This window comes from Clavelina lepadiformis, chromosome 7, assembly GCF_947623445.1.
Source record: "Clavelina lepadiformis chromosome 7, kaClaLepa1.1, whole genome shotgun sequence".
NCBI lineage: Eukaryota > Metazoa > Chordata > Ascidiacea > Aplousobranchia > Clavelinidae > Clavelina > Clavelina lepadiformis.
The window spans coordinates 174,486-193,932 of record NC_135246.1 but is presented as its reverse complement, the minus strand read 5'-3'; the positions used below and the strand labels follow the sequence as shown (position 1 = coordinate 193,932).

At 44.6% G+C, this 19,447-nt stretch overlaps 4 protein-coding genes across 5 annotated transcripts; 1 reads left to right on the top strand and 3 right to left on the bottom strand.

Annotated features, from left to right (window-relative positions):
* Window positions 1-13: 13 nt before the first annotated feature.
* On the bottom strand, window positions 14-2,433 carry LOC143465615 (protein Wnt-4-like). The gene is made up of 5 exons (XM_076964004.1): window positions 1,945-2,433; window positions 1,781-1,880; window positions 1,234-1,716; window positions 544-684; window positions 14-456 (listed from the first exon to the last, which is right to left on the bottom strand). The coding sequence occupies exons 1-5, from the start codon at window positions 2,094-2,096 to the stop codon at window positions 157-159; spliced, it is 1,176 nt and encodes a 391-aa protein (XP_076820119.1). The 5' UTR covers window positions 2,097-2,433; the 3' UTR covers window positions 14-156.
* Window positions 2,434-3,660: 1,227 nt separating this feature from the next.
* LOC143465070 (uncharacterized) lies at window positions 3,661-4,687 on the top strand. Of its 2 annotated transcripts, none has more exons than XM_076963213.1 (3): window positions 3,661-3,854; window positions 4,023-4,290; window positions 4,384-4,687. In XM_076963213.1, exons 1-3 carry the CDS (start codon window positions 3,736-3,738, stop codon window positions 4,573-4,575), a joined length of 579 nt encoding a protein of 192 aa, XP_076819328.1. In that variant the 5' UTR covers window positions 3,661-3,735; the 3' UTR covers window positions 4,576-4,687. The 2 variants fall into 2 exon arrangements, with proteins under 2 accessions (XP_076819328.1, XP_076819327.1); XM_076963212.1 differs by having other exon boundaries at window positions 4,381-4,687.
* A 1,633-nt stretch (window positions 4,688-6,320) lies between these two features.
* On the bottom strand, window positions 6,321-9,770 carry LOC143465069 (tryptase-2-like). The gene is made up of 7 exons (XM_076963211.1): window positions 9,403-9,770; window positions 9,125-9,204; window positions 8,918-9,042; window positions 8,716-8,849; window positions 7,979-8,140; window positions 7,749-7,903; window positions 6,321-7,646 (listed from the first exon to the last, which is right to left on the bottom strand). The coding sequence occupies exons 1-7, from the start codon at window positions 9,524-9,526 to the stop codon at window positions 7,371-7,373; spliced, it is 1,056 nt and encodes a 351-aa protein (XP_076819326.1). The 5' UTR covers window positions 9,527-9,770; the 3' UTR covers window positions 6,321-7,370.
* Window positions 9,771-12,214: 2,444 nt separating this feature from the next.
* Window positions 12,215-19,399, bottom strand: LOC143465068 (cartilage oligomeric matrix protein-like). Its single transcript, XM_076963210.1, has 22 exons — window positions 19,185-19,399; window positions 19,012-19,118; window positions 18,861-18,954; window positions 18,574-18,797; window positions 18,328-18,460; window positions 18,069-18,224; window positions 17,835-18,004; window positions 16,837-16,973; window positions 16,697-16,775; window positions 16,456-16,614; window positions 16,290-16,394; window positions 16,110-16,217; window positions 15,818-15,977; window positions 15,476-15,642; window positions 14,696-14,786; window positions 14,524-14,631; window positions 13,578-13,756; window positions 13,302-13,445; window positions 13,126-13,227; window positions 12,856-13,056; window positions 12,678-12,789; window positions 12,215-12,612 (listed from the first exon to the last, which is right to left on the bottom strand). Exons 1-22 carry the CDS (start codon window positions 19,264-19,266, stop codon window positions 12,566-12,568), a joined length of 2,865 nt encoding a protein of 954 aa, XP_076819325.1. The 5' UTR covers window positions 19,267-19,399; the 3' UTR covers window positions 12,215-12,565.
* Between the last annotated feature and the right edge of the window lie 48 nt (window positions 19,400-19,447).

Sequence of the window (19,447 nt, the reverse complement as noted above, 5' to 3'; positions counted from 1 at the left end):
TGCCAGAAAAATGTGATTTTCATGTAACTTTATTTTTACGACAAACTTCGATCAACGAAGATATTTACAAAAGAATGATACGTCATCACTGCGCACTGAAGCATGCAAAGGTTTAGGCAATTTGTCAATCAAATTTGAACTGACCAATGAGCGTCGTCACAGGCAGGTGTGCTCGGTGAAGGTCGTGTTACAAGTGTCACAGTCGACCTTACAACACCACTTGAACTTGCACTTGCATTCGGTCGTCGCGTATCTAAACCTCGTCGAATATCCCCGTCCACAGCACATGACGTCACAATTATCCGGGCTTGTGATGTCAGAAGAGCATCTTCGTCCGAAGGTGGAACAAGCGTCCGGGGATTTCCGCAGGAAGACAAGTTCGGAGTTGATTATCCGCTTTCCCGATTCACCCTTGGCCTTGAAAAAGGGTCGCCCGTACTTTCGTTTGACGTGGACCTGCAGTGGAATGACGACAAAGGTTGGAATAAACGACCCAGCTTTTCCGGGGCTTACCATGAGACAGCTTCGCGTGACAGAACCTACCTGTGCCGCTCCTTTGTACTTTGTCTTCAGACTGCGGCCGACCTCTTCAAAATCAGGAAGAGTCCTCCAGCAAGTCTTCCCAATGCAGCTTCCGGATGTCCCGTGGCACTTACACCGACGCGTCATCGACTCCTCCACGCTCTGATGATGAAGAAACATTCACTTTGATTGGATCAAATGAAAGAGAAATATTTCACAGGCGCCAAATCTTGTAGAACTGCTTATGACGTCACACACAACATCAGTTAGTTGGAAAAGGTCGTTTGTGATGTGTTAAGTTCAGAAATTGGCCTAAGTTGCATAGAAAGTTGCTTTTACGAAAGAGCCCGTTCAAACCGCCAACAATTTAGTCTCCCGTCACTACTGAAATCGAATAATGGATTCTCGCGCTAGTGGTTATGATCGGAAAACAATGATCTTATTGTTTTGTTTAAAATCTGGAAAATTTCTTTCAATAAACCGAAGCAGACGCACGAGTTGGAAATTCCAGAGAAGGTTCTAGAATCGATTCATGAAGTGGCTTTAAGTGGCACTTCCCGACTCACATTACAAACGGGTATGACAACTTTCTACTCAAGCGCAGAGACGTGACATCATAAGTCTCTCTATGACGGCGGTTGTTTGCACGTCATTCAAAAGAATCAAGTTTTGGGAACTGCAAATAATTTTTACGTCACATCCGCTACTTACTTCCCTCCCCACTCTGTTGTTGTTGAGGTTGATCGTCATCTCATTCCGCGCGCGTTTCCGCTCCTTCCACCGCTTGTTCCTCCCCCTCCGATGCAGCCTCGTGCTCTCCTCCGCATCGATGAAGACTCGCGACATCTCGGCTCCCCACGCGATGTTGTCCGAGCATCCGCTCCAGTCGAAGCCCGAAACTTTCTGGGCCCGGTGTGGCCACGACATGTCACATCCGCAGCCATCGATGTGGCCCCGCCTGCAATCCCTGGTGACGGAGAAGGCGACCGCCGCTGAACTGACCGCGTAAACAAACGCAGACTCGCGCGTTCCTGAAGTCAGGCTCCTCCCAAATAAGGATCGCTTTCTGATCCGTCGTCTCTCTTGGGTGGAGCAGTTCCACTTCTCGTTCTCGAATTGCCGCTGGCACTCTGTCAGTGCCAGGGTGGCGCCCTCCACGACAGAGCTCATGATCGAGTAATACTGGCGGCAGATCTGCGAACAACTTTCAACGTGAGTGGAGGAAGAAGATCGAGGTGAAAGCTAGGAGGGGAATCACCTTCTTTTGCCCCTGCGACAAATACTTTCCATCCTCACAAAGGTCGATGTAGATGGGGGGTTGTGGCTCTATTCCCAACGAGAGCGCTTTGCTGATCGACCTGGAGCAAAAAAAAGATATTAGCTTTATGACGACATCAGTGGAAGTTTATTTCGTCAACTCACAGCCATTGTATCGCGGTTGCTATGCCAACAGCTCCCACGTTGATGGCGTAAATAATGACGTGTATCTTCAGCATGAGTGGGGTCAGGTTCCGGTATTTACAGACGATGGTCGGAAATCGAGAAATATTTGAATCGAAACTTTTCGAGCCCATCGCGTTCACATGACTGTCAGTCTCGGTCGCGCTTCTTTATATTTATTTCAAACCTTATAAATTTTGCTGCAAAATTGCTTAAATTTATTTTGTTAAAATTTGTCAGCTATGTCCGGGAATAAGGAACTGACACTACGCAGTAAACTAGCTCAACGGTTCCAGGCTGAAATTGCAGAAAGTATCAAACGGTTTGCCGTGAAAAGCAGCAGTGCCTGGCTGTTCATATGTCTCCGTGCATTGTATGCATATGACGTCATACACCTTACAACCTCTTCTGCTGCTCAATTCATGAAATCTGGATTCAACCCGCGATCGCCTCAAAACTCGTCCAGGTTATTTGTAACAATTCATGAAAGTCCGCCATCGCGTTTTCACATGTTGCTTTATGACGCAATTATAGAAGATGCAGGGGGGAAAGCGCGTAAAATGTTTCGTTTAAGCACCGTTGAGATATTCGACAATTCAACAAAAGCGATTGTCGAGAGTTCGTTATAAGCGTCTGATGTTTGCACAGGCGCCTCTGCCCTATCTCCGCCATATTCATAATATCGCGGATTCGGCGTGGAAACAAAACCGAGACGAATGGTTGAAATGTAGAGATAATTGCGTCATTTTTGTTGATTGTGACGTCATATAAGATGTGAATACTTTCCCAACCTATTAACATTAAGATCATTTTTGTCTTAGTATGTCGCCACCCCCATCTTATAACACTGCACGCAACCTCTCTCCACCAACGTCACTTCCTGACGACGTCACAAGTGAACGTATTCGTAATGGAGTTAATGGAGGTCATATACGAAGGCGGAATTCCGGAATTTTTATCATTTTTTTGTAAATGACATATTACACCCGTACATCATAATTACATTTTAGCGTGTTTGTGTCACCCCGTGTTGTTCAAATCGATCAACAATTCTGTCAAATCGATAAAATATGATGTTTTTACAAACGTGTCATCGCTCAGTCTATTTTTGAGGATCTCAATTGTTACTTCATAATTTTATAATCTCCTGAATTTGTGTTCTTAGACACGCGCGACATGAAAGCTGTGGCCTTTGTTGGTTCTTGGCCTGTTTGTTCAAAGAAGATATTGTTGTTGTTTTTGCAAACGTGTTGGGAAATTCTCCTTCAAAGGGGGGTCTCGATCACGATTCTTAGAAATGCGAGCAACAAAAGTTCGTAGAAACTCAACTTTCTAATCGGAACTTCCTTCTAAGTCAAGCCAAGGCATAAGGACAGAAGAGAGAGTTGGCGAGTCGCGATCAAGTTGCTTCGTTCTTATAAAGTTGTATCTTATGGACGGTTGTTGTTTCTGTAGAAATATGAAGTTGTAACAGCTTAGCATTGCTTCATATAAAGTTGTTTCTCTTCACTTTATCCTTGCAACGGAGTTTATTCAGTAACCTTGAGAGTGAAATTCAATTTTTTCTTTTGCTCAAATGGTTAATAAGCTTGTCAAGGTGTCACATAGTTGTGTTTGGGAAAGCGTCCAGAGCAGCTTAGCCCAGACATTGCAAGTCTTAATCCTATTTAAAATGTTTGATTCATATTCACCAGCATTCTCTATCTGCTCATCATAAACTGAGCAAGTTATGAACTTTAAGCTTTGAACTTCAAGTATCGCTCCTCGTTTGAAATGACGTCACTGCGATCAAGGGTCAACCGAGTTCACCAAGCGAAAGAGGAGAATTTGAGAGAGAGGAATCGGTTGCAGTCTAAAATATCGGGACATCGCGGAATCGAGGCCAATTGCAGGTTATTGTGACGACTAAATTCGTTTCCTGTGACGTACGTAATAATGTCTCATTGTCTTTCTGTCGATTCTGCTCGAAGTCAGTTCACTGAAATAAATTACGATTCCTCACCGACAGAGTGAGAGCAACATTCATCCTCACCAGGTCTAGACTCTTCTTTTTCTTCCAGGATGAAGATCCAGCAGACACAGGATGAATGCGATGACGTCAGAAAAGAACTCGCGCAGATTTTCTTTCAGCAACGTCGCAAGATGGCGCAAAGGGACCGTTTGTTCGGTCAGAGGTTGTCTAGGGACACGGATCCGAGCCTCCTCCTCATGAGGGAGCGGGAGGACTTGAGAAAGAGGAAGAATAACAGGCTCCTTATCAAGGCACGTGACCAGCAGGAGGAAATGACAGGATTGGTCAAAAATTTTGTCGCCAAAATGGATGACGAGGTATGACGCCACAATTGTCCTATAAAGGGAGCTTCGAGCACATTTAGCTTTACTTGAGTTATAATGACGTCACAAATCTATTTTTCGCAGAAGAAGCGCGTTTCGTCGAGTGTGAAGGGTGTTAGGACTTTTCGAGGGACGAGTCCTGAAAAGTCCAACAAGTCAGATGTCGCTGAAGACGCGCATTTCATGACAACGCCATATATGGTTACGTCACAATCTCCTTTGGACTGGGAAGAGGTCAGGAAAACCAGGTATCTTTTCTCTCCGGCCATTGCTCATTAATGACGTAATAATGGCGGGTTCCCTGAGCACGATGTTCCCAGTTAAACGCAGGGTTGTCAATGAGAGTTCTCTCTCTATAAATCATCTGCCAGTGAAAAGTTTTGCAACTTTGAATCGCCACCGGTGTTGCATTTTATTTATCTCATCTTAGGGAATTAATTTAAGTAGTCCTCATGGTGACGTCACCAGTTTTGAAGTTTTTTTGCAAAATCTCTTTAAAAGCAATGATTAAATTATAAATAAAAAATTTAATCAAAATCTGTATATTTTGTCTAACAACTTTGGCCTCACAATTTTGATAGACCGACAAGGCGCGTAGGGATATATAGGTCTATAGGTATATATATGGGTATAGGTAAGAAGGGGTATAATAGTATTAGGCGCGTATTGGCCGTAACTGTTCCAATCCAAAACCAATTGGTGTAGTGGCAAGGAAGACGGTTTAAAACCTACAGGTCGCGGGTTCGAAATTCACTGCTTGCAATCAGGCAATTTAAACAGCCCTAAATCGAGTCGTGTGGATTAGCTTATCTGTGCAGTGGCGCCTGTCCTAAGGCAGCATAAAATCGAGATCCATATCGAGCCGTTAATCCAAATCCAAATCGAGAAGTTGTGTGGATATAGTGGCAGCATAAAATTTTAACTGGGGCAATCGTCATGCTCATGTGGCCTCACTTTGTGCTTAGATTTCGCGATGAAGTAATTTCAAATCCCTGTCGCTCCTCCTTCCTTCGCTTAGTTACCACAGTGGTAGACGTCACCAAAACCGATCTCCAAATGGAGATCGTTGGTTCACGACGGATAAAACAAGTCCTCAAAAAGAGCTTCAACAAATTTAAAAACAATAACTTAAGTGTTTGCTCGATTCATATAAGATAAACCCACCCGGGTGGGTGGGAGTGTGCCCTGGCTTGGTGGAAATGACAGCGATCGACAAACGATAGGTTGCGGGTTCAGACCAGCGAGATACCAAGACGATCTCCACCACTCAGGGCCAGTCCAAGTAGATTAAGCCGCGAAGCGGCCGGTCGAGGCACGAAGCGCGAAGCGCGGAGTGCCGAGTAAAAAACCTTTTGCTTGAAAAAAGTAGATAGAAGTCGGCAAAGAATCGAGGCTACTAAGTCTTTTTTGTATTTTTATTTTATTGTTTATATTTTTAAGTTTTGCTTGAGTTCTCTTATATTTAAGTTCTCTTATGTTTGTTGTCTCATGTTTCTCGTTTGGTCACAAGCTTCTTGCTCTAAGCGGGAGGAAGCGCCTAATTTAAAGCGCATGTGCAACGTCGTTGAAATAGTGGGTTCGATTCCAACCCCAGTCAGTCGTGGCGAATAAAACTGGCCAGACTTATTACTGGCTGATGATGACAAGTAACTCTAAACTAATCTAACTTTACGCTCGCTAGTTGGAGCTTTTTAACCGTGCTTGCTTGTATATGAGATACGATCCAATCCTTAACGTAAGTTCCTCTTTGACCGGTGGTAAAAGGTCGGGTAATTTAAGGTCATATAATGAAATCAGTTCTTGCAGGGACAAAATTATCACTGGCGGTAAATTTCACCAGTCCATGAAGTGAATTTACTCATTAGAAGTTCCAAATAATATCACCACCTGCCGTGATGTGACACGTAATGTGATGTGACACTTGATGTGACACGGCAATCATGTGATCATATTCATTTCAACTTGGTTGTTGTGAAATTCTTATGTGTTTCATCAAACGCTTTTAAGGTTCGATGCAAAAGAGATCAAACTTTTGGCAGATTTTATTCAGGTCCGGTTGAAATTGATACAAAAAATTCAAATTTGACGATAAATCTAAAAATATAATATTTCCATCAAAGTTAAATTATCACAGAAATTTTCAGCAGTTTGTTCGTTCTAAATGTCACGTCACACAAATGAGAGATAAACAAAGTTTCTCTGTAAAATACATCAGACTTAGAATAGAACTTTACTATTGTGATGAAATAATGGAGTAATTTTAGATAATACAATCCATTTTCATTACGACAGGATAATTCGCACAAACATAAAATGGAATGTTTTGTCGATAAGATGAGATGTGCCACCAGAGTGGCACCTAGCGGAAAAGTTAATTGCGAATGAATCAAGTCATTTCATGAATGAGTGGATGTCATTCAGTCAATGTGGTTAGTTCTACAACTACTTCGTTGGCAAACTATATCATCTGCCACTCATTCACCGCCTACTCCGTATACACTTGGGCTGACGTCACCATATGATGACGTCATCACGAAATGAAGTCGATTAATGTTAGAGTTTTTGTCTGGGCGTGGCTTGCTGAAAAATAGACATCCAACAACTTAATAAGGGACGTCACACACGTCACAGCCGTCCGTGTTTAGTCAATGAATTCCTTCCCAATTTAAGGTCAAGGTCATAAGTTAGATTTGTTGAAGCGAAAATGTTTGTCGACAAATATACACGTCATCACCCCGCTTAAAACTAAACGGTATGACGTCATAATGCTTTTCAGGTACGTCAGAACCCGGAAACTAAGAGATTTCGAAGTGGAACTGACAACGACGGAAATTTTCGGAACAAATTAATCGCATCAACAATTGGTAATTGTGTCGTCACAAGGGCGCTATCTCGGCGTTATCGGGCGGAAATGTCTTAATATATTCATTTACACGGATTAGTTTCAAGGCGGAACTTCACAGCTTATAATAAAGGTCACGAAGGTCATGATCATGCCCTTGGCTCTGCGTTCAACTTGAGAGTCGTGCTCAAGATCGTTTGCATCTTGGTTGGTGAAGCTTTTGTCGACTTCCTCATAGACCTCGACTCTTCAGTAATCTGTTGATGAACGGAGGCGTCTCCTCAACATCCCTCCTGCTCCTGCTCCGGAGCACAGCCAGCTGGTATTGCCGGGCAGTCTGGGGAGAGTGACTGAGGAGCACAAAGAGAATCCAGTCCTCGTACCTTCTCACGTTCGTGTACATCCCTGGAGTGCCTGGTCTCCCGCATCCAACGCCCCACGACACGATCCCTGCCACGTACCAAGATCCGTCCTCCAACTGACACGCCAGAGGTCCTCCGCTGTCTCCCTACGTGCATAATGACGTCACAACTCAGCGCTTTGCAATTTGAATTATTTGATGTCTGTGTTTGTGCCGCTGATGTATTGTTACAATAAAATAGTGCGCCACCTTGCAGCTGTCCTTGCTGCCGTAGAACCAGTCCCCTCCACAGAGATGCTGGTGGGAGTTGTAAGCGGCTCCGTAGCGGATCCTGCACGACCAGAAGTTAATGATCGGGATCTGGACGTCGCGGAGAGTCAGCGAGTAATAATCGCCGTCCTCCGCTGCAAATCGAATCAGTCAATCACATGATGCTCTTATGAGCTCAAACGACGTAACAATAAGGGTTGTGCGCTCACAAGTGGTACCCCATCCAGCGGTATAGCATCCATTCCATCCCGGACCGGTTATCCTCCTGTTAGGGAGGCAGATGGGTCGGACGAACGTGTTGAAGTCGACCGGCGCATCGAGTTGGATGAGCGCGATGTCGTTGTACGCCGTGTACGTTAGATCGCGGAATTCTGGAAATTGCAAAAACGTCATGGTTGTGTGACGTAAATAGATATGACGTAGCATGCATTACGTATAAGCAGAGGCGTTCGTGGCAAAATTATGACAAATTTTCGGAAACCGGTAATTTTGTGATGACGTAATAAAGACCGAACAAACAAGATAAGTGAGAGCGATTATTGTAGAAAGGAAACCTAAAGTGGTTGAAATGATTCGAAGCTTCTGAGCCCGAAATACTTTGTTGCTTAAATCACGTCATTGGCCGATGTTTCATTCGCATCAAAGAGATTTTGTTCGTTCGTAGAAATGAGATAAAAACACAAGGTTTAAACAAGAAAGATTTTTAGCCATTGTGACGTTGAAGGAAAACATTATTACGACATATAAATTTTAATTTACTTAAAAAATTTATTGCGTTATAATATAATAATCCTAATAAAGTTTAATTCTGGCAGACGATTGCAGCGAACAACTTGTAATTGTTCGCTAGTTTCCGCTCAAAATCAACGAAAACAAAATTTTAAACAGGTTGCAAAACCGCCCCCTAGTGCTGCTGATACCATGCAATTACAAGATGTTTATGTACGTGGGTGGGGGATGAATCTTTTGACTCCTCTCTCTTGCCAGTTGTTAGCATCCGGGGAGGAAGGATCCCGGTTGTGCATCCCGGCGATGATCCTCCAGTCAGACGGGACTGTCTCCGGGAAACTGTTCGGCGCGCTGGAGAAGAAAGCAATTGAGGTCAATTGTGGTCGGTTTATGACGGAATCAACAAGCGCTAGACTCACTTCGCGTTGTCGAGACAATGCGCGGCGGTCAGCACCCACTCGAGGTCGATTAAGACTCCTCCGCACACGTGACCGCGTTTCCGGGAACTCGCTCTTTCGCCGGAACCTGAAGTCCGGAAGCTAACCTGCGAAAGTCGGCGGTTATATAATTCTGTATTAGGTCTACACATATGCATTGTGACGAGTAAAAACGTCACAACCACTCACAATCCAGGGCCACGCTTTGGGGGCGGCTTCGGATCCACCGACGATGCGAAGTGACGGGTTGCTCGCCGATCGTCCACATTCTGAGCAGAAAGTATCGGATTTTGTAAAAATTCTAATCGAGCGAAATATAAATACATATGTTGTGGTGAAATGAAGTTTTCGTGTTTTAAAACGTGCTTTGGTCGAAATTCATTTTCAGCAAACTTTTGACTCATACAAACGGTCTGTTACACACGATTATTAGTTATTACATAACAGCCGGGGTAGCGACAACTTACCCACTTTTTGCGCCCCAGTTGCCTCAAAGTATTCGAGAATGACAAACCAGCAGAAGAACATCATCGATCTTTTCGTAAAGTTCATTCTTTTTATGAAATGTCCGCGTCTTAAAGTTTTCGTCATCGATCAATAAAAGTAAAATCAGTTCTAGCCAAACGAGCTAACGTCAATTTGCTGAAAAACATTCAAGTGCCTTGAGCTAGAATTTACAAACCGCACAAACGCTCGCTAATCACCGCTCCTTGCCATATGTTTGGAAATAATTCAACATTCCGACCGGGATTAATCAACTCTTAGCCCGCCGATCATGAAATTCTTCCGTTCTTATAACTCAACCCAGCTTGCACCTGGCACAAACTTTTTCGCGGCGTCCGCCCGAGCCTTAATGTGCTAAGCGCTGTCCTCGTCACATTTATAAAGTGAAGCGGACCACGTTTGAGACGGTCGCGATATTCAGCTTCGCCTAGGGGCGTGTTTGTCGAAAAAACTCGTCATAGAATTTCAAGATCTTATAATTTCACCGCACAAATGCGGCCACTAAGTGGCGCGCTTGGCAATCCTCGGCATGATCGAAGCGAATTCCTCGAATAACTTCAGTTCATAAAAATATTTTGCGATTTGACGAGCCTAAAATTTCGTTAAAACCATTAATATTTAAAAATCTTTTTTAAAGCGTTTAATTTCATGGAAAAGCGGCAAAAAGATTTCAATTTATTGCTTAAAGCGGCGGAATATTTCTGCAGAATATTCCTTGAACTTGATAAATTTCTCCATTTTATTTTTAAAGCTTCGCGATTCTTCGGCGTTTTCTTCAAAGTTATTTCATCGTGACATGGTTCACCGCTTACCATATTTGGTCAAATACTCTGATTTACCAATTTTCAACTTTTATCCTCGACTTCGCACGAGGTCGCCAACACCGAGTTTACTCAAAACATAGAGATCTTATCTCCATCCCGCTAGAACTCGATTAAGAAAATCTTCGGCTTATCCCGATTTTTTGTGCTAATTGGTGAGAAATTGGACATTTTTGAACTTTGAAAATATTTTAAGCTGAACCGAACATTGTTGTGTCATAATTCATGCCGCCTCATGGCCCGGCCCGGCAGAGATGATGTTGTGAAAACACGAGCTGCACGCAATTTGAAAATTATTGTGACCCTGATCGCAGTCAATAAAGTGGAGGCGGCACACCCTGGCTCGCAAAAGGGGACATTTAAGTTATAAATAACACGTCTGAAAGTTCGAACGTGCCTTGTTATTCCAACGCCTTGGCGCGGTACTTGGTCAACCAGGTTGTTTCGGAAACTTCGCATGAAATTAATTTCTGTACGACAAATATCTGGGTTTTATCTGAATATTTTAAACAAATAGGTTTCGAAATCTGTCAATATGAAGACAATAAGCAAAAGTTACCGGGAACTTGAAACCCGCTGTGTTTAACACCAGTGCTCGGTGAAGCGTGACTTGTTTTCGTCAGATCTCAAGAATTGACGACGGGAAATTAATGAGTCTTCGCCTGATCCAACTCCTCAAGCTTGAAAAAACAACAGCCTGCAAAAGGTGGAAAATTACCTTAATTATGGAGCTGTTAATCGCGCTTTTGACGGAAATTATTCGCGTTCGCCATCGTTCGCCGTTTTCGCGTCGTGCCCGCTATAAATAAAACTTTCCGTTTGTTATAAAACATAATGAGTAGTTGGCGCGCGACCTTCTCACTTAAATTATAGAGTCATCGGTTCGCATATCTTTGTGGAAAACTTAAATTAAATTTTTCCTCGACAAAATCGTCTCGAACAACTTCAAAAACAGGAAGAAGAGAACGACGTCACAATGCCTCGCGCGTGGTTCATCTCAGGACGATTGTTGTGTTGCGTGGAGTCAACCGGCGTGATGTAAATCTTGAAGCTCCAGGTGGACTTTTGTCGTCAGCTTTCGACCTCATTTCGTTCAGCAAATTTGTAAAGTACGACATTATGACACCTCTACGCGTCACAATCGCGACGTGATAATTTTTGGAAGTTTGGTTAAAATTTTTGCGAGAAATACCGCCGATGACGTGATCTTGAAACTTGTCAACGTCCAATTACATTTGTCATAATAAACCACAGGTCTCTTCAAAGGCTCGGCGACGTAAAGGAAAAATCCCCAACAACCAAATCTACCTCATCGTTATGCTGGCCATGAAATCGAAGATCGCTTCCATATTTGCAACCATCTCGTCAGCGACATTTTTCAAAGTCTTAATCGTTGCAAAATAACTATTTTCTCCTAAACCCGGGGCTCATGCGAATTGCCCGCTTATGAGGGCTTGGTCGTCCACAACAAACACGATAACATTTGCCCACGGCTCATGCAGTCTAATAATCACCAGTCCGTCTACAGCCGCCGTCATCTTTCGCAATTTCATTGAAATATTTTCCGGGTTTGCGAGATTTTGCTGCATGCTGGAGAACCCTGGCACAGGTGGAATGTTGCGCGCTCTTGTGACCGAGAAATGAAGAAAACTGGGAACAAAAATGACGTCATATGGCGGGACTTCTTCAAAATCTTGCGCTGGAATTTCAATTCCACTTCCTATAACTTTCATCGCTGAGTCGATAAACAAGTCAGCTAATCCTCCCCGGCCTCGCTATTACAACGACTAAACCAGCAATTAGTGGCTGCACGGCACGTGACCGACAAGCCGCCACTCCTGCGGAGCTGTGGCGTGGACAGAGGTGGCAATTACATGAAGAGGAGCCAGGCCCATACCTCAAGTGAGGATACAGCCGGGGCGTAACTCAAGATCGCTCGCAATTAGATGGCCGGTTATTAACGGTGGTTTAATGGCGACGAAATTGATATCATATATTAGTAATACGTTATAATCACAAGAGACAGATATTTAAGTTGTTGTCAAATCGTCGTCCACTCAAAGCAGACGGTACCGGGAAAAAAAAAATCTTTAAATGGCTATTTTGGAAAGTTCGCAGCAAATATTTCTGCGAATACGAAAATGTTTCAATTCATTTCACGCTGCGTTTCAACAAATGACTCAATTACACGCATTAAATTGGCGGAAAGAAACCAAGGTCATTGTCAAGGTAGAGGAATTAATATCTTCTCACTGTACATAATTTGATGACGTCACGATTATGTAATGGATGACGTCACTTGAATTCAAGGCAATTCGCTTCTGCGCAGGTGCGCTCCAAGTGGTAAAGTGTCTGCAAAAAGAAAGCGTTTGTAACACGTGGCGCATGGCTGGCTTGTGTAACAGCGCCTAACCTACCGTTGCAGCGGTAGTAGAGATTGGACCAAATCACGTTTTCCTGCGAGAAACAGAACACTCCAAGCCGGCCGCCTCTCATTGTTCGGTCGATGATCGTTCCCGAATCAGCGGTCTGTGAAATAAACACGCGCAACCGTGACAACGCAAAGAGATGAAGCAAATAAACGAACTGTCCTACCAGGCTCTGTCCTTCGTACATCTTCAGACGGATGTAGCCGGTGGCGGGTCTGTGCTTGAGCTCCCACCGGTATGACGTCCTGTCCTTCCAACCAACGTCCAGGGGGTCCCTCCACAACAGCCTCACCTGCCCTCTAGTGCTTCCTGTATCCCACAATGCATTGCGCAACGTTTCACCGGGACCCGTGGTCGACTTTACCGCCTGCAAAAGCGGAATTACGCGATTATCAACCGAAAAGGTAAAAAGTCGTTTGTTAATTTGAAGCCGAACCTTGAGTTGAATGCCAGGATGCGCCACAGCCCTGAACGGCCGCTGCTGCCAGTAGGTCTGCTTCGATTGCTTCCACATGACCGCGTAGAAGCTGCTGCTATCCTGCAACAACGCGTCATACATGACGTCACAAAGCTCAATCGAAGCTTCTCTAGTCAACGGGCAAGCTTGGTCACCTGGTAACCGAAAATAAACCCGGCGTAGTCGTCGTCTGTCACTGTGTTGACGAAGAAGGTCCCTGTGAAGTCGACCCCGTTGAAAGCGGTCCCTCCGATCGCCAGACCCGGGTCGCTGTTCATCGTCTGGATCACCTCACGGCCCTGTCGATAGGGCAATCCCCCATTATGAGAACTTACATTTGTTATGAATTTTGTGGAAGTGAAATACAAATGGGTTTATCATATCAATGACGTTCCTATGACGCGTATGCAACGACCAATCACAGCGAATACCTGATTTTGAACGATCCAATGAGGATCGATCTGAGCATCGCCAAGCGGATCAAGGCGCACAGTTTGAAAGGTGCGGAAGTCGGTCTGGTGGACCTCCGCATTGTCGGGGCAGACATCGATCCCGTCTGGCACCTTGTCGAAGTCGAAGTCGCCCTGGCACACGTCACCGACTCCGTCAACTGGAAGAGAATTTTATGTGAAAACAAACTCGAGCGAATTTGAACGTGACCAAGCACCGAGCTCAACGATCGTCGATCAAATTCTAATTATCAGCGGCTGCGTCACAGCAACACGAGAGCAGCGATTCAGCGTTTAATTGCGATTAATCCCGCGTCTTCCGCGATGCTGCTGGGTTTAGTAATCACTTGTCAGATCGCTTTGATCTCGGTGTAATTAGCCCAGACTCGCATCGCTCCTGACAGCACGTGCACTGTACAGGCACTTCATACAAGACAGGGGAGCATTATTACGTCACAAATAGGAGAGCTCTTCACTGGGAATTTTCCGAATCGTCATCGATGTTCTGAACAAAACAACTTCATCTGAACTACCGTGACGTATTAAACAGCTTACGTCACATGTTCAATGTCGCTTTAAAGCGGATTATAAAATGTCGAGTCGTTCTTGGTCACTGTTTTTATCGTAAATAAACAATCGGCGACTCGCAACAAACACTATTGTTACGTTTGACACGCTTTGACAAAGCAGGTCGATGTTGAGAGATCACGAATTGGCGATGACGTAATAATTTTGACATAATTTGACGTTTTTTAAAACATACTGCGACGTGACGTGAGTTTATTGTCTTCAACAAATCAGATCAATCAATCTTCAACCAATCAACCAATCAGGAAGAAAATATTGAATCAGAAAACATTCTTGTCGGTAAATATGGAGGATTTAAATAATTTATGAGATGTCTAAAGGTCATGACCCTGATACTCACAGTTGGTGTCAACCTGGTCCGGATTTCGAACAAGTCTGCAGTTATCTGGTCCAGGCGGCACTACATCTGGGACACCGTCACCGTCATCGTCGTCGTCACAATCGTCGCCTGAAAACCTTTTTACGTCATAATAATATATACAGCAGACAGAAAAGTGAATACGGGGATTCACCGACGCCGTCGTTGTCTGTGTCCAGTTGTGAGCTGTTGATCACGTGGGGGCAGTTGTCTTGGTCGTCCTGGATACCGTCGCCATCTTGGTCCTACAACCAACCATTTATTAGACGATGCAAGGTCATACCGTGATAACCATCCAATATCATGGCTTGCGAATCAACAATGATTCGCCTATTTGCGACTAAATTCGGCCGCTACGTCACGGATAAATATTCGACTGGTTGCTGTAGATGGCTCATATTCCGAGATGGTTCTCGTATAATTATACGAAGGGGGAGGCGGGGGTTGATAAACAGCCACGCTCCGTACTTTGCACCTCTGTACCAGCGCGTTCTTTCCGGTCCCACGCACACAGCGCGAGTCAGGTGCATGGTCATGTGCATGGTCACGTGCATGGGTAGAATTAGTGCATTGGGGGTTAGAGCATGCCACGCAGAACACGTCCTGCTGCAAGACATTGTTGGTTTTGCGAGAACTTGTACAATTGAAAAACAGTAAACCCACTATGGATTCCCTTTACGCTCATTGCAAAAGCATAAACAACATTCGTGACGTATAGAGGAGGTTTCTCAGACGGTCAGTGACGTATTTTGGATTAAGTTGAGAGGGGGACAAAAGTTTTTAAAAGCTGGGGGTCAAATTTTCATGTCTGCAAAGGCCCAAGAGGAGTGAAGCGCAAATATTTTGTTTTTATACCTCAACAATCGCTCAAAACACCTTAAAATGAAAAGGTATTCCCATATTTATAAGTAAATCAAACTAGCTGAAATATTACCTGGTTGTCGTCACATCTGTCTCCGAGTCTGTCGTCGTCCGAATCGATCTGGAATGGATTGGGGAGGGTGGGGCAGTTATCGCACGAATCGCCGACACCGTCGCCGTCGTCATCGCGCTGGTCGCTGTTCGGAATTGTCGGGCAGTTGTCATTGCGGTTTGGGAACCCTGTCACGTGCAACATGCTGATTGGTTTAAACGATTCTCATTTCATTCAAAAAATTATCCTCAAAATCGAAAAATCGGAAGAAATGTTTTCTCATGACGTCAAATATGTCGCAAATGATTTTCCGAATTAGAAGTTAATTGCTCAAAAATTGACAACAATGAAAAGCGCTCAAACCGTCGCCGTCGATATCCTCGTCACAGACATCGCCGTAAGCGTCGCCATCCACGTTTAACTGGTCGTAGTTCGCGATTGTGTCGCAATTATCGCAAGCATCGCCGTGGCTGTCAGAGTCGGAATTGGTCTGGTCCCGGTTGGCGACGAGTGGACAATTGTCCTGGGATGAATATTTCGTCAAATAAAGTCGCTGCGGCGATGTTCATAATGGGGGATTAGGCGCGATATATTTCGCAACAGATGGAAAGAAAGACTTTGTTAACGCATTGTGACATGACAGGCGGTAACTTACGAATAAATTGCTGACTCCGTCGTCATCAGCGTCGTCATCGCACACGTCACCCAAACCGTCACCGTCGACATCTTCCTGCCCGCTGTTTGGCGTCATCCTGCAGTTGTCCTGGAAACATGATGACGTAAAGCTAACTTCGTAACGTCACTGTTTCATAGATGCACATGCATGACGTCATACTTGCTTGCAGTGTTCATCGGAGCATGACAGAGCGACGTCGGGGAAGCCATCGAGGTCGGAGTCCTCCCCGCACAGATACCCGTCTCCTGCCCAACCCACCCGGCACTGTTGACAGCAAGCGATATTATGACGTCATAATCATTTGCAAAGACATCAATGAACTCACTGCACAGATTGCGTCTTGTCTCCTCATCTCGCAGGTGGCTCTCGTGTGACAGGGCTGTCCTCCTCCGAAGCGGTGGGCGACGCAGTTCTGTGCCGGCTCGCAACCGATTGTCGGGTTGCCTTTGAACCCGGGCATGCACCCGCCGCACTCGAATGACCCCTGGAACATGTTTGGGGAATATTTTGAAAACAATACAATCATTATTACGTCATAAGCCATTTATGCAAAGTCATCCACTAACCGGCGTATTGAGGCAGATAGTGTTGTTCAAGCACCCGCCATTGTCCAATGAGCACTCGTCTACGTCACGACAAACCTGCCTGGATGTGCAGGAGATGGTGAAAGATGTATTCACTATATATGACGTCACTATGGGTTTACCTGTGGCCTTTAGCGAACTCCACACCGACACCTTCCGGATGTGATCCCGTGTATCCATGGGGGCAGGGGGTGCAGTGGAACCCGGGGGCGGTGTTGACGCATTTGGTGTTGAAGGAGCAGGGATTGGCAAGCGAGCACTGAGGAGGACGAAGACGGGAGGTTGAAGAGGTGAGAAATTCGAGAATTACTCGTCAAACTCACCCCATTATGTGGCAACAGCACATTTTCAACTGCGCATGCGCACTGTGACATAATAGGGTGGCGATTGACTTAGACGCCACCTTACAAAGTACAAGATGCCACAAACACACCTTGTTGTAACAACTTGTTGCTTTATTCTTCGAATCGAAGAGACGTCATACACTGGTGAGTATGACGTATGTATGACGTATGTTTACGCTGACTGAACAATCACTGCAGCAACAACAAATTACCTGTAGTGCGAGTGACCAGGAGATGGCTTTGAAAAACTTCAATTTCAAGACTAAAACTGACTCTGAAGTTTTATGATCAATAGGAAGCATTATAACTGTTTAAACGATTTGATCAAGAAGCCGCTTAAAAGTAACTTGGTATGTGGATTGTTTAACAATGTATGGTTTTAATCAATTCTGTTTCTAAGACTGGCCCAGTAAAACAGTGCAGTTGTCGCCCAACAACCGCCGACGTTCCTATGCACAAGATTCAAACCAGACATTTCTACACGTAAAAAATGCTTTTTTGCCTCCTTTCAACTAAACACGGAGGAGGCTAAAACATTATAATGCACGGCCATAAGCAGCATAAAAAGATTAAATTTGCAAAATTTGTGGCGTCGTTATTATCCGCTTTGCCTATCTAGGGTCAAAACGCTGACGTCACTTTTAGCCCGGTGGAGCATTTCTGTCTGACATGTCTGGTCCAGATATTTTTATATTCAAGCTGACGATGGTTCAAGTTCGGCCAGTCCAATCTCTTTCATGTTGCGTCACAAATACTCATGAATCGAGTCTTCTTACCTCATCAACGTCATCGCATTCTCTCCCGTCTCCGGACATTCCTGCCGGGCAAGCGCCACAAACTGCCCCTACCCCTGGTCTGTTTGTACACGCCACGCCTTCGAAGCAAGGATTGGCAGTGGCACATTGAGAAGCCACCTTCGTCGCGGCGACTGGTTGGGTGCCACTGGCTGCACGAGATAGTTGGTTTAGAAGCGGCCGCGCATTAAATTCACTTCAAGCACCAAAGCTTACCACACAATTGGCACTCGGTCATTGTGTGACGTAACAATTGAGTTTCGTCCGTCATCTGTTTTATGCTGGAGCTCAGCTGCGCCATCAGACGGTTGAACTGAGTGAGTTGTGCGGCGATGATCGAAGGAAGGTCGTTGTCTGTTCCCAGACTTTCAGCTGTCAATCAAAAAAAACTCGCTGTTTCGCGATTGAATTTGTGAAAGCGAACGAATAAATGACATATGTCACAATGAATTATCTACTAGCATAGATGACATACCAACATCGGTGAATTGGTCGCCAAGGAGACAGTGTTGACCTTCCATGACCTGCTCGAGTATGACGTCAGAGAGAATCCGAAGATCGGTGACGACCAAGTTGCCATGGTGAAGCATCGCAGGTCCGACGCGTAACTACGCAGTTGAAAGAAATGTTAATTTCCTTGAAAATTTTTAAACAAATTTCGCAGAAAATCTCCGCTGAATAATGGTCGCGTCATGGTACACGGTAATGACGTCATAAGTACCTGAACATGGCCGGCGCTTCTAAGCATAACAAGAGGGAAATGATAAAGTTTTGATTTTTCTTCAACGAAGAAGCAATCAACGAAGAGCTTGAGAGAAGGGTTGCGCTGGCCCGCCACCTGCCGGAAATGCAGAACGATCTTGTGCGGACCGACCGATGATATCCCGGCCTCAGTGAACTTGATCATGATGACGCCCTCCCCGACGTTGACGTAAGAGATTGTGACTGAGACACAAAGTATAAAGTTTATGAGGAACAACCACAAAGTCTACGTCACTACAAACCCACCCAGGTCCAACTTTGGGTTTACTTTGAGTTCAAACACCACCTGGTGTTGGAAGGTGCGGAAAGAAAATATTTCTCCTCTTGATTCATCGAGAACCTGAAGTTTGAAAATTTTCAGTTTCCTCAAAATTGAAATAATTTATTCATCACTAACCTCAATTTCCGACAAAATAAAAACATTTTCTCGACTCGCGAAAAATTCTAGAATTTTTCCGGCGGCTGCTACGTCATCATTCGTCGCAATATCGAGAAGATTTAATTCTAAAAATTAAAAAAATTTAACAAAATGAATTTGACAAAACCGGGAATTTCCCTGAAAAACCTCACCTGTAGCTGTCACGTGACCATAACCTTGAGATCTACAAAGTTGAATCACAATAAAAAGAATCGCGCCAATAATTGATCCCATTGTTACCTCATAGAGCTCCCTCGCCTACGCGCTCCGTGACAATCGCACAATGAGCGACGCCTTTGCAGCAAAAGTTAGAAAAAAAAACAGCTCAGCTTCTGCGTAAAATCTTTCGACAAATGACAAGAAGATTTCGGAGACGAGATCCAGAGGGCGTGTCACGTGACTTCGTCGCCTGTAA

Bases quoted from the DNA above. Each gene is read 5' to 3' on its own strand.
- LOC143465069 (XM_076963211.1), bottom strand. From the start codon at position 9,526: ATGACGAAAACTTTAAGACGCGGACATTTCATAAAAAGAATGAACTTT. The intron at 9,205-9,402 runs GTAAGTTGTCGC...CTTTCTGCTCAG, and splicing joins AACTGGGGCGCAAAAAGTGG to AATGTGGACGATCGGCGAGC. The intron at 8,141-8,715 runs GTACATAAACAT...TGCAATTTCCAG, and splicing joins AAGATTCATCCCCCACCCAC to AATTCCGCGATCTAACGTAC.
- LOC143465070 (XM_076963212.1), top strand. From the start codon at position 3,736: ATGACGTCACTGCGATCAAGGGTCAACCGAGTTCACCAAGCGAAAGAG. The intron at 3,855-4,022 runs GTTATTGTGACG...TTTTTCTTCCAG, and splicing joins GGAATCGAGGCCAATTGCAG to GATGAAGATCCAGCAGACAC. The intron at 4,291-4,380 runs GTATGACGCCAC...TATTTTTCGCAG, and splicing joins TCGCCAAAATGGATGACGAG to AAGAAGCGCGTTTCGTCGAG.
- LOC143465068 (XM_076963210.1), bottom strand. From the start codon at position 19,266: ATGGGATCAATTATTGGCGCGATTCTTTTTATTGTGATTCAACTTTGT. The intron at 14,787-15,475 runs GTAATATTTCAG...GGTTGGTTGTAG, and splicing joins ACAGATGTGACGACAACCAG to GACCAAGATGGCGACGGTAT. The intron at 13,757-14,523 runs GTGAGTATCAGG...ATTCTCTTCCAG, and splicing joins GGACCAGGTTGACACCAACT to TTGACGGAGTCGGTGACGTG.
- LOC143465615 (XM_076964004.1), bottom strand. From the start codon at position 2,096: ATGGGCTCGAAAAGTTTCGATTCAAATATTTCTCGATTTCCGACCATC. The intron at 685-1,233 runs GTAAGTAGCGGA...CTTCATCATCAG, and splicing joins ACAACAGAGTGGGGAGGGAA to AGCGTGGAGGAGTCGATGAC. The intron at 457-543 runs GTAGGTTCTGTC...ATTCCACTGCAG, and splicing joins AGTACAAAGGAGCGGCACAG to GTCCACGTCAAACGAAAGTA.